The 12302-nt window shown below is 38.6% G+C and overlaps 1 protein-coding gene and 1 non-coding gene across 2 annotated transcripts in view; both read left to right on the top strand.

Moving 5' to 3' along the window:
* Positions 1 to 252: 252 nt before the first annotated feature.
* The window catches only part of LOC145985105 (uncharacterized), a 138868-nt gene continuing 126818 nt past the window's right edge, over positions 253 to 12302 (top strand). The window contains exons 1-2 of the mRNA XM_083118717.1: positions 253 to 321; positions 444 to 535. Coding sequence (XP_082974843.1) covers positions 454 to 535 — 82 coding nt within the window. The 5' untranslated portion in view covers positions 253 to 321; positions 444 to 453. The remainder of the gene's footprint in view (positions 322 to 443; positions 536 to 12302) is intronic.
* TRNAT-UGU (transfer RNA threonine (anticodon UGU)) lies at positions 9829 to 9903 on the top strand. Its single transcript has one exon. It is a non-coding gene; the product is annotated as a tRNA-Thr (tRNA).

The raw sequence follows: 12302 nt of genomic DNA, 5'->3' as shown, positions 1-12302 counted from the left end.
TGAGAAGACAGTTGGAAGCAGAGTTTGTGAAATTTAGCTCTTTCCCCACGTTAAAAAAATTAAAAGTAACTAAAATAAAACAAATATTTTTGTCGCCTACACCTTCCACAGCTTCTAAACTTTACTGTCTACCCTCCTTGACAGGAGTTTCAACTCAGGTGACCCAGTAATTCCCTCTCACCTCTAGACGCATGCGCCAAGCTGCGGCGACGCCCTCTGGTAGACGATTCCTTCCAACAGAAGTCTTTTGTTTTCGCCAAGTTTACACTCCGCTCCCTCTAGCGGAAACATTAATGAAGAAGCTGTGCGGAATTTGCACAGGTAAGGTTGACACACATCTTTTCTTTATGCTCCAATTCCCCAAAGAGTGGCTATGTTTTCGCTGCATGAGTAATGTTCTTTACATTCCGTGATTTAACTCTACGATCGATGTTTCTTTTCAGCGTGCCCGACATGGTTTCCATGGCGACCGAAATCAAACTTCCTTCTTTCACCACGTGCACCGCTTTCTTGCTGACTCTGATGTTTGGCATTGGTAAGTGTATTTTCTCTTTCTCGCATATGTTGAAACGAATGTGCTTTGCAAGTTATTCATGCAAATTAAACATTTATATCTGTAAACTAAGGTACAAGCATTATAATACTCCGCTTTCTCTTAGGCCAGCCGCACACCGGATCCGACGTGATGAGTCATTCTTGTCGCAAACCGTCTCGGGGAAGGTTTTACCAGTCCCTTATGGGAGGCCGCACACAGCACGAAAAATTTTACTCGAGTCACTTTGCGACAGTTCTGACCGCTTGCGACAAAACAACGAAGGTCCATGGAATTTGGTCTCACGTGGAACAGTTTGCGACAAAACGATATGCGCATACACGAATCCATTCACTTCAGGCACAGACATCTAATCGCAGACCGAAAATGGGGTCAATTTAAAGCCAGCAATCAAATGAAGTTAAATTATAGCTAGAATATTCAATTCACAGCATATAAACTGATACATCGATTCTACATACACATTGATACATTGATTCTTCTGTAAACTGTGATACTTATAATGAATCATTATCCACTTCGCAAATTACGAAAGACAGCAGACCTAGACCTACACTTCATACATGGACGAAATCTTCTATCACATTTTAGCCAACAAATTAACTCGCCTTGTCGCGTCGCGCGTTCCTGTCGTGTTGCGTCACGTCGTGTCGGATCCGGTGTGCGGCTGGCCTTACTCTGCGTTGTTCCCGCCACCGAGTGCCAAGTCACTTGAACGCTGTTGCCGTTGTGTTCTTGTCGCTTGCCGAAGCAAGTCTCAAGGTCAACCTCACTTCCACGTAGTACACACCCCAGTAATTTTGCAGGCCAACGAAGCTCTGGCGAACGTATAATCTAGGGCTATGTCTTGTCCTGTCCTTTGTCCTTATGCGTGCTGGGTGCCTCTTTACAATTAGTTATGGTAAGGACCCCGTATAATATGACGGGCCCAAATAGCCCACGTGCTGGCGCCCAAAATTTTTCAATTCAATCAATCAAGTAGGATCCGAATCACTATGCAATGTGATATCACCGCGGATGGAACACAAGACCTCTTGACTGCAAATTTATTCCATATCCAAATTTACGGATTACAACCGGCAATCTATAAAATGCTTTTTTTCAATTAATAATGAAACGGTTCGGGAGTAAAACTTGATAACCTACAAAACGTATTGAACTAAGAAAAATGCCTGTCTCACATTCCTCAGTGATGAATTTCGTGAAGGTCGTCCACCCACGTCTGTTGTTGCCAGTAATGTTGATGCTGTGCGTGAAATGATTGAGAGATCGGCATGTGACATACCGTGATATTCAGGCATCCTTGAACATTGACATGAAAGCAATACATACGATTTTGCGTGGTCATCTGAACGTACGGAAACTTTCAAGTCGTTGGATCCCACACAACTTGACCGAAGCTGAAAAACAGGCTCGTGTAAATTGGTGTAAAGAAATGCAAAAAAATTCAACCGAGGCAAGTCAAATTTGGTGTACTACATCGGTACAGGGGACGAAACTTGGATCTATTCATACGAACCCGAAACTAAACAACAATCCACTGTTTGGGTGTTTCAAAGTCAGCCGAAACCAACAAAAGTTGTTCGTTTGAGGAGTACTGCCAAGCAAATGATTGCTCGTTTTTTCAGTTATACCGGACATGTGGCAACAATAGCTTTAGAATATCGAAGGACTGTAAATGATGAGTGGTATAACAATTTGTTTGACAGAGATCATCCATCAATGACTTGGTAAATCAAACCCAAATCGTCGCATTATTCGTCACCACGACAACGCCAGTTCCCACTCAGCACATCAAACTGTTCATTTTTGGTCCAGTAAAAATGTCGAATTAATGACTTATTGTCCGTACTCACCTGATTTATCACCAAATGACTTCTTTTTGTTCCTACACATGAAAAATAAGATGCGTGGTGAGCGATTTGTGTAGCTTGAAGCAGCTGTTGACACAGTCCGAAAAGCGGTTTCTGAGGTATCTGCTTCAGAGTGGATAAAATGCTTTCAAAATTGGTTTGAGGGTATGCAAAAGTGTATCGATCTTAAGGGTGAATACTTTGAAAAACAATAAAGCCATTCCCAGATTTTCACGTGTTTTTTTTCTGTTTGTCTTGTGTAGTAGTTCCTCCATTCATATTGGGGGTTAGGCGTAGAGCTGACAACTCTGCACTGTAAAAAAAATGTCAAGAAACAGCAATATAAGGCCATGGATGTTCCCAAGGTAAAATATTCCGGAGGTAAAATAGTCCCCCGTTCGGATCTCCGGGTGGGGACTACTTTGGGAGGTCCCTGGACTAAGGATAAGATCTACATTAGGAATAAGGATATTACATTAGGCACCTGGAATGTTCTGAGCCTTTACCGGCCTGGGGCATTTCAGTGTACAGTTAATGAGATAGTTAAGTATAAATTAGATGTAGTTGCTGTCCAGGAAGTTAGGTGGCCATGAGAAGGGAATTGTAAAACTAAAAATTATACTTTTTTCTATGGTGGTACTGAAAATCATAATTTTGGAACAGGCTTTTTCATAAATAATAGAATTATCTCGGCTCTTAAAACAGTAGAATTTATTAATGATAGGATATCATATGCAGTTTTACAGGGTAGGTGGTGTAAAATTATTTTAATAAACATACATGCAGCAACGGAAGATAAAGATGATAATACTAAAGATGATTTTTATACAGAGTTAGAACAGGTCTTTGATAAATTTTCTCAGTATGATATGAAAATTCTGTTAGGTGACTGTAATGCACAGATTGGCAAAGAAGAGACATTTAAACCCACGATTGGTAAAGAAAGTCTTCATGAATTAAGTAATGATAATGGTATAAGATTGATTACTTTTGCAACCTCAAAGAATTTAATTGTGAAAAGTACCACTTTTAAACATAAAGATATCCATAAATATACCTGGTCTTCTCCAGATGGTAAATCTCATAATCAGATAGATCATGCCCGACCCTGTGGCCGAGTGGTTAGCACATCGCGCTGCGACGCCAAGGGTCCCGGGTTCGAATCCCGGTCGGGTATGGTTGTTTGTGAATGTCCATTTTCATCCATTTAATCATTTCATCACTCATCCTCATCTTCGCAAATTAGCCAAGAGGCACAAAACGCGAAGTAAAATAAACTAAATCAATCAATCAATCAATCAGATAGATCATATTCTCATTGATAAGAGAAGGCATACTAGTATAATTGACGTTCGTACACATAGAGGTGCTGACTGTGCCAGTGACCATTATTTAGTAATTGCTAAATTAAGAGAAAGACTCTCAGTGATAAATCATAAGCAACAAAATCTAAAAGTTATAAAATTTGATACAGGAAAGTTTACTGATGAAAGAATTAAGAAAGATTACCAAATTAAACTGTCAAATAGATTTGATGTTAGGCAGGATTTAAATGATGATGAAAATATAAATGAAACAGACGTAAATAAGAATTGGGAGCACATACGTAATGCAATAGAATCAGCAGCTAAAGAAAGTATGGGATACCATAAACCGAGAAAAAGTAAGCCATGATTTGATAATGAATGTCATAATCTAATAGAAATAAGAAATCAGGCTAGACTTAGGTGGTTAAATAACTGTGATGATACAAATCTAAACAATTATAATAGAATAAAACGAGAAGTTAACCGCAAGTTTAGAAGTATAAAAAGAGTTTACTTGAAAAGCAAAATTAACGAAATTGAAACATACAGCAAAAATAAAAATATCAGAGATTTATATAAAGGTGTAAATGAGTTTAGAAAGGGGTGGCAACCTAAAGTAAACTTGATAAAAGATAAAGACGGTGATTTTCTAGCTGACCCAAGCGATATTCTAAATAGATGGAAGAACTACTTTAATGACCTTTTAAATGTCCATGTAGGAGATAAATCAGAAGTAAATGAAGTCCACACAGCAGAACCTTTAGTTCCAGAACCTAACTTGACTGAAGTTAAAGATGCTATTAAAAGGCTAAAGAATAACAAAGCACCTGGCATTGATTTAATACCAGCTGAGTTAATTAAATATGGTGGAAATTCATTAATATGTCAAATTCATAAATTAATTTGTTTAATATGGAATAAAGAAGAAATCCCTCAACAGTGGAAAGAATCCATAATTGTTCCTGTGTTTAAAAAAGGTGATAAAATGAACTGCAATAATCACCGTGGAATTTCTCTACTCTCAACAACATATAAAATATTATCTAACATTTTTTTAACAAGACTAACCCCATATGCTAATGAAATTATAGGTGATTATCAATGTGTATTTAAACATAACAGATCAACTACAGATCAAATTTTTCACATCAGACAGACACTTGAAAAAAGTGGGAATATAATCAAAATGCCCATCAGCTATTCATTGATTTCAAAAAAGCATATGATTCGGTCAAAAGAGATAAATTATATAATATATTAGTCGAGTTTGGAATACCTAAGAAGCTTGTTAGTATGATAAAAATATGCACCAGTGAAACAGAAAGTAAAATTCGTGTGGGTATTAATATGTCTGACAAATTTACAATTCATGATGGGTTAAAACAAGGAGATGCATTATCTCCATTGCTCTTTAATTTTGCCTTAGAATATGTTGTTAGGAAGGTAAAATAAACTAAAGAAGGACTAAAATTAAATGGTGTGACTCAGTTGTTAGCATATGCAGATGATGTAGACTTACTGGGGGATGATGTGAATACAATTAAGAATAATGCTAAAATATTTTTCAAAATTGCTAAAGCGATAGGTTTGGAAGTTAACAAAGAGAAAACTAAATATATGCTTACAGGCCGAAACCAAGTGTTAGGTAATAATCAAAATCTAATTATTGATAACAACTCGTTTGAACCAGTTTCCAAATTCAAATACTTAGGAGTAATATTAACAAATGAAAATTATATTAAAGAGGAAATAAAAAGTAGGCTTAATTCAGGAAATGCATGTTACTTCTCCCTTCATAAACTTTTGTCTTCTCGTTTAATATCTAAGAAACTAAAAGTTAAAATATACAAAACAGTAATTTTGCCTGTAGTATTATATGGATGTGAAACTTGGTCTCTTACATTGAAAGAGGAACATAAATTGAGAGTATTTGAAAATAAGATCCTTAGAAAAATCTTTGGACCTAAAAGGGATGAGGAGACAGGTGAGTGGAGAAGGTTACATAATTTAGAACTACATAATTTGTATTCATGTCCAGATATTATTAGAATAATTAAATCAAGAAGACTTAGGTGGGCAGGCCATGTGGCACGAATGGGAGAGGAAAGAGGAGTTTACAGGATTCTTGTTGGGAAACCTGATGGTAAGAGACCTGTAGGAAGGCCAAGACGAAGATGGAGGGACAACGTTGAGATGGACCTAAGGGAAATCGGTAGGGATGGAAAAGAGTATATAGAACTTTCTCAAGATAGGGAAAGATGGAAGGCCTGTGTTGCTGCAGCCATGAACCTTCGGGTTTAAGAAGGCTAGGGAGTTTGTTAGTTAGTTAGTAATGTTCGTTCATTGCATAGTAGCTTTTGCCTAAGCCTTCCTGTGTTTTTCTTACAATTAACAGGAGCAAGAGGAGTCTATACAGTAACTACACCCAATGTTAACTCAAGTTTGAATGGAGTGTGGGTTAACTAACAAGTTTTAATCCTGAGCCGCTCAATTATAATAGTTAAACAATTGCCATGCATTTTTGGTGCATGTTTCTACTATGTAAAAGTTTAGATTGTTATTTTGACAACGTTGCAAAAGAAAGGAAGATCACTGTGGAAAATTTCGCTCGTACCACGAAATGGGTGATAGGGAAATTGAGTGAGGTCATCGGTACGATGTGACAACGTCTACCATGCAACGTTGCCAGGTCCATGGTTCAATACTCCCTCCCTTCATGTGTGAACTTTCCAACAAACAGTGACGACACTTTTGTATCGTGTTTTACAAAGGCGGACAAAACGAGAACAACATACATTGTCGTATAGCTCCGTCCGAAACTTGCTGTTGGTGATGGCACTGTCAGCGATGTGGCAACTGCGTAAAATTCTATCATTCGCCTAATTACATGTCCCGCACTATAGGTACAGGAGTCTTGAATTGGTGAAGCCGGGCACATCGTTCCCTATTGTTTGTGCCTAGGCGGCGAATCAAATTCTACAATTGCTGTTTCCTGGTCTTTTACTACAGGGTGGCCTCAAAGTGGGCGTACCCCTGGGCTTTCGTCGGAAAGTATGTTTCATTGTTGTCGATTTGCAATCGTTCGACCATGATGAAGCACATGAAACTTGATGTAAAGTGCAAGCCGTACCATTCTTGTCACGTTAATGAACTCTCTGATGCTGATAGGACGTGACGCCGGGACATCTCCGCAAAACATCTACCAGGACATGGCGCAAAATTCAGCTGTGCTACGATCGTGATGGTCTCCATACCGATGCCCTGGACAAGTGAACTATCAGGTACGTGATCACATCGCTATAATAACAACAACCACTGTAGTATCGCAAACAAAGGGGGGTACGCCCACTTTGTGACCTCCCTGTAGAAGAGATTCCGCTTCGACTTATTCACAGAGCTCTACAGTTTACCCACAATGCCTCTCGGGTCGACACACGGGAAACACGCGGGTCTCCATTGTGTATCGGAATCTGTGCCTGACAAGTTGAGATAAACGATGTTATATTGTTTCTATTTGCTGTTTGCTATTTCCTAAGAACATCATTATCTAACTTTGTTCCAAGTTCCTTAATAGCGTAGAATTGCAAATATATGGAAGAAAGTTATAATTATCCACGCATGTGACCATGTATTGGCAATATATTTACAAGAATAGATCCTGAATTTTCGATTTCATTAAACCATGAATGTGGTATGTTAGAAATCCCACCTTAATTGTTTATGGGACTTGAACTGGTAGCAGTTTGATTTCATTATTCAAACAAATTCAATTTGAGAATCTCTCTCAACGTAAAATAACTGAAATAGAGGATGAGTAATGATATGATGATGAAGGGACGTTCGCAAAGAACACCCATGCCCAGGCCGGGATTCCAACCAGGGAACTTTGAACGGCTTGTACGTACTAACCACTCCCTTTCATTAGTTCATGATTCATCCTCACCGCCGCGATTAACCCAAGCAAAGTAAAATAACCGAATTTGAAATAAAATGTATTTTATATAATTCAATTAATTGACAAAGAATTATTCGTATGTAAATTATACATAGTTCTCAACTATCTATAACTTCTTCGTTCGGTTATTTTAGACTGTGGTATTTATGTGACTGCATCTTCTCTGATAGAGTACTAGCGTGAAAGTTAGAAACTGCTTTTGTTCACTCAACCAACATATACTTAGGTTGGAAATTTAATAGTGGCAACTATTAATTTACAAATGATACGAAAGAGATACATCTGTGAAACCTTTACAGTCCTTCGATGTAGTCACCAGTAAAACCCGTTGCCAGCGATGTGGAAGTTGTAGTATACCTGCAGCAGTGCCTGTTCTGTTGATGGTTTGAATGAAGCGGTCTATTGCCTGAAGAATTTCTGGAACAGTTCCGAAGCGAATGCATCTTAGGGATCAAATGAAAGTCACAGGGGCTGGTAGACCACCTGCCAGCCCCATCGAGCTAACAAATCAGCCACAGCTTAATGCGCCCGAGCATTGTCCTGCAAAATGATGGGAGGATTCAGCAGAAAGTGCTCCCTCTTCTTTCGCAACGCAGGTCGCAGGTTATACTCCAAAAATAAACAGTAATAGTTCTGCGTATTGATGGTCTGTCTTGGAGGTACGGCGAGAATCATCAGAACTTTCACATTACTGGGGTTCTGACTACACAACTTTAGACCGCCAACTCCCACGATACTCTATTCTTCTCGTCACTGCCCATGCGCCTAGTGTTGGAAGGAAGAGTCCATTTACTAAGAGTTAGCTTACGTATCAAAGTAACATGTGGTATAAGTGAGAATCAGCGGTTCCGTTTCATGGCGTATATACAGCAGTGTTGCCACTATTAAATCTCCAACTACAATGCTCATCAAGATAGAATTTATTGTGAAATAACACACTATGAACGGAACACAGTTTAAATGCAGCGTTTCCACCCTCTAAAACCCGGTATCCACTTGTTGCAAACCAGCGTATCGTATCCCCGTTCCGTATCAATCATTGGTACGATACGGACCCTGATTTGTCGCTTATCATCACTCCGTTCCGTATCATCCAACCTGTAGCATGATTGATACGGGAGTGGGATACGGTGGTCCTTCTTTTTATTAACAGTCTGGTGTCAAATGACGATGATATATATATCAATAAATGCAATATTATTTCCTTATTCCACTCCATAATAAATATATTAAAGAAAAAATTGACAATGGGACGTACTGTCATTCACAGAGCTCACTACACACTGAACGATGATGCAACGAGGCAACGGAACGTGCGCATGTCCGTTCACATTGCCCCTCCACCGCGTATCGTATCCTTCCTTTGATGTGACGGGGAAAAACCGCCAAATGAGCGATGGGTATCAGTTGCGTATCTTTTCTCACATTTTGAAACTGAGCGTTGCAAGTTTTTTCGAATAAATTGATACGGAACGGGATACGATACGCTGGTTTGCAACAAGTGATACCGGGCTTAACAACGTCTTCGTGCTCAATATTAAATTCCGGATTCGATATACGGTGGAGGCGCAGAATGGTTCAAAACTCACTTTAAATGTATGGGCAAAGTTGAAAGTAGTAAATCAGCATTGTACTTTTAAAAACTGTCATTAGATCACCAATTTTTATAAAGTTTCTTGAAGAAGTTAATTTATACTTTCATTAATTCGCATAACTCCTCTCCTTTAGTTAAACCAGATCATCAAGTTTCCAATACAATTAAGAAGGACGATAAATGATTCTGGTTTTCAAAGTTTGGTAGCGCGAATTACCTTCTGAACCTGAGATCAATAGCGGTCAAGGACAGAGACCTCTCCCGGCAATAAACATAAAATCTTAACATCCTATCTTGCTGTAAATTCCTCGGCGGATTTGGAAGTTGGAATGTCGAAACCATCTTTAAAATTCGAGACTATCTTTAAAATTAGCGACTATCTTAAAATTTCAAGACTATCATTAGTGCATGTTATTTGTGCATCACTCATCCTCATCTTCGCAAGTAACCGAAAGTGACAGTAAATCGAAGTTAAGTAAACCATATCATTAGCCAGCCATTAGCTATTGACAATGTGGTACGGTGAAATGCATAAAACTAGGCAAGTTGTTCACATCTTAAGCAGGGCCTCCCCCATGGCGCAGTGGTAGCGTCCTTGCCTTGTAATCAAGGGGTCCCGGGTTCGATACCCGGTGGAGGCACAAGTGGTTCGGATCCCACTTTAAACTGTAGGTCCAGTCCCGATTAGCCTTACTGTGCATAAAGTGGACTTAAAAGAGCAACTCAAACCAAACTCCACATCTTAAGTGTTTGTAAGGAAAGCATTTGTACTGATGCAGATGCAGTGATTGTCAACTTTTTCGATACATTTTTTTTTTCAAATTCTTCAACTTCGCTCTGCGTGAAATAAAGTGGTGATCGACATTTTGTATAATAATACTAATCATCCCACTGTACAGTCGGATCCATGAGTATTACCGTGGAAATTGTCCATCACTATGTTTGTGCGCTTTATAAGACCCAATAAGAGCTTCAAGAATTAAAAGAAAACTCAAAACAAACTTCTGGAGCAGCATACATAAAAATCCATAGCTTAAAAACACATAAGATGTAAGAGAAAAATTAATGAAAATAGTCATGGACAATTTGCATGGCAATACTCATGGATCCCACTGTACCGTAAAGCTGATCAATCTTACTCTAAAGATGCTGCAAAAAATCCATGCCTGCAGTCGCGTCGGGTTGTTTCGAACAACGATAGATTTGGCCGTGCCCTAAAAAAGATTACGGCCAATTAAGCAACAGTTTATTGTGTTATTTTACGATCCTCCGCTGTTTTTAATCATTTACACTGTTTCAGTGTTTTCCTTGTCATGAATGACAGTGTTGCCAGAGCCAAATACATTGTGAGAGCATATAGATGTCGTTATTTTACAGTTTTATATGTGACAAAAAAAACTGATATCGTGCATGTAGATAAGATAATTGTTTCAAAATGTCTATAGTGACAGAACGTAAAAACATTATTATATGAGAACATTATTACATAAATTGCAATGTAATTTAGGCGGTAAATTACTGCAAAAGTAGGTAAAATGAAATTCAAGGTAATAAAGTGGAGTAGGTTAGGATTTGTTGAACGTATGTCTCTTGCCAAGGAAAGTACAGAAAGATTCCATTACTGGTTTGCCGCCATTTTGCAAAAGAAGTTCGCCATTTTAGATTTTTGATCATGTGGACCCGAACATGGAAATTCAAGATAACATAGCGGGATATTTTAGAATTTGTTTAGATATGTTTCCCCATTCATTCCCATGAGAGTCTCCCCCCACCCAAAAAAAAAACCTTTGCGTGTTTGCCACCATTTTGTAAAGCAAGTTCGCCATTTTGGATTTATATACTTGTTCGTTTCGAGTTCTGGTTGTTATCACAGATGGACGGACGAACAGACCGACAAACGGACACGACCACGACAAGAGAATACTTTTTAATTTTGATTTGGTTTATTTGACTTCGCTTTTCTGCCACTTTTGGCAAATGAGTGATGATATGATGAAATTGATGAAGGGACACGAACAAATAACAACCATGACCCGGTCGGGATTCGAACCCGGCCGGCGTCATAGCGCGCTGTACTAACCACTCTGCCACGGAGGTCTGCACAAGGATACCTCTATTCAGCTTCAGCTAGTTAGTACCTTTGAAAGGGGAAGGAAAATGCTGGGGAAAGTGAAAGAACGTGTATTAAATTAACCCAGCGACTGCAGACACTACAAGATGGCGACCGTCTCGGAAATAAAATGCAATAAAGATGCAGAACGAAACTGGCGCCATCGCGGTCCAAAATATAAAGTCAAAATTCGCTGACAAAGACACACTTTTATCCTCTTGTCAGGTTTCATTTTACAACTGCAAGAATGCCCGAATGTTGTCAAAAAGTGCTGAAGAGGATGGATCGCCACATGTGCTGACACTGTGATAGCTCATCCATCCTGATGGGTAGTGCTTAGGATGCTTCAAGTCTTTATCTATATGTTGAACGATATGGAGATTAGTTATGAGAGTGCAGAATTATTGATTCAGATTTACTGCAAGAGTAGAAATTTTTATCTCATTCTCTCGTCCTTTAATTCCTCTTCCCTCCATGTCTCTCTCTTTCTGTCCTCGTTTCTCTGAAAAGAGCAAGAGGGAAAGAGTGTTAGTGAGAAGAAAATAAATTGAAACTGAAGGAGAAAAATAGAGATATAAAAGAGAGATCTAGAAAGCAAGATAACATGGAAAAATGGAAACGGAAAGCGATAGAGAAGAGATAAAAAGAAAGAAACCTGAGGAAGAAAAAGAGAGAAAACAGATATAGGCCTATAGAAAGAAAGAAAACATAAAAATGAGAAAGAGAGTAAGAGAGAGGCGATGAAGAGAAAGAGGAAGAAGGGAAGAAAGACAAAGAGTAGGAAAGGAAGATAAACTGAAGGAGAAAAATGTAGAGAGAGAAATAAAGGGAGAGACAAAGGAAACGGAGAATATGAAAGAATGAGAAACCTGAGGAAAAGAAAGAGAATGAGAGAGATATAGAAAGAAAACAGGAAAGACATAAAGCGAT

The sequence above is a fragment of the Lepisma saccharinum genome, chromosome 1 (assembly GCF_977018435.1).
Source record: "Lepisma saccharinum chromosome 1, izLepSacc3.1, whole genome shotgun sequence".
Lineage (NCBI taxonomy): Eukaryota > Metazoa > Arthropoda > Insecta > Zygentoma > Lepismatidae > Lepisma > Lepisma saccharinum.
This window is presented reverse-complemented; position numbering and strand designations above follow the sequence as displayed.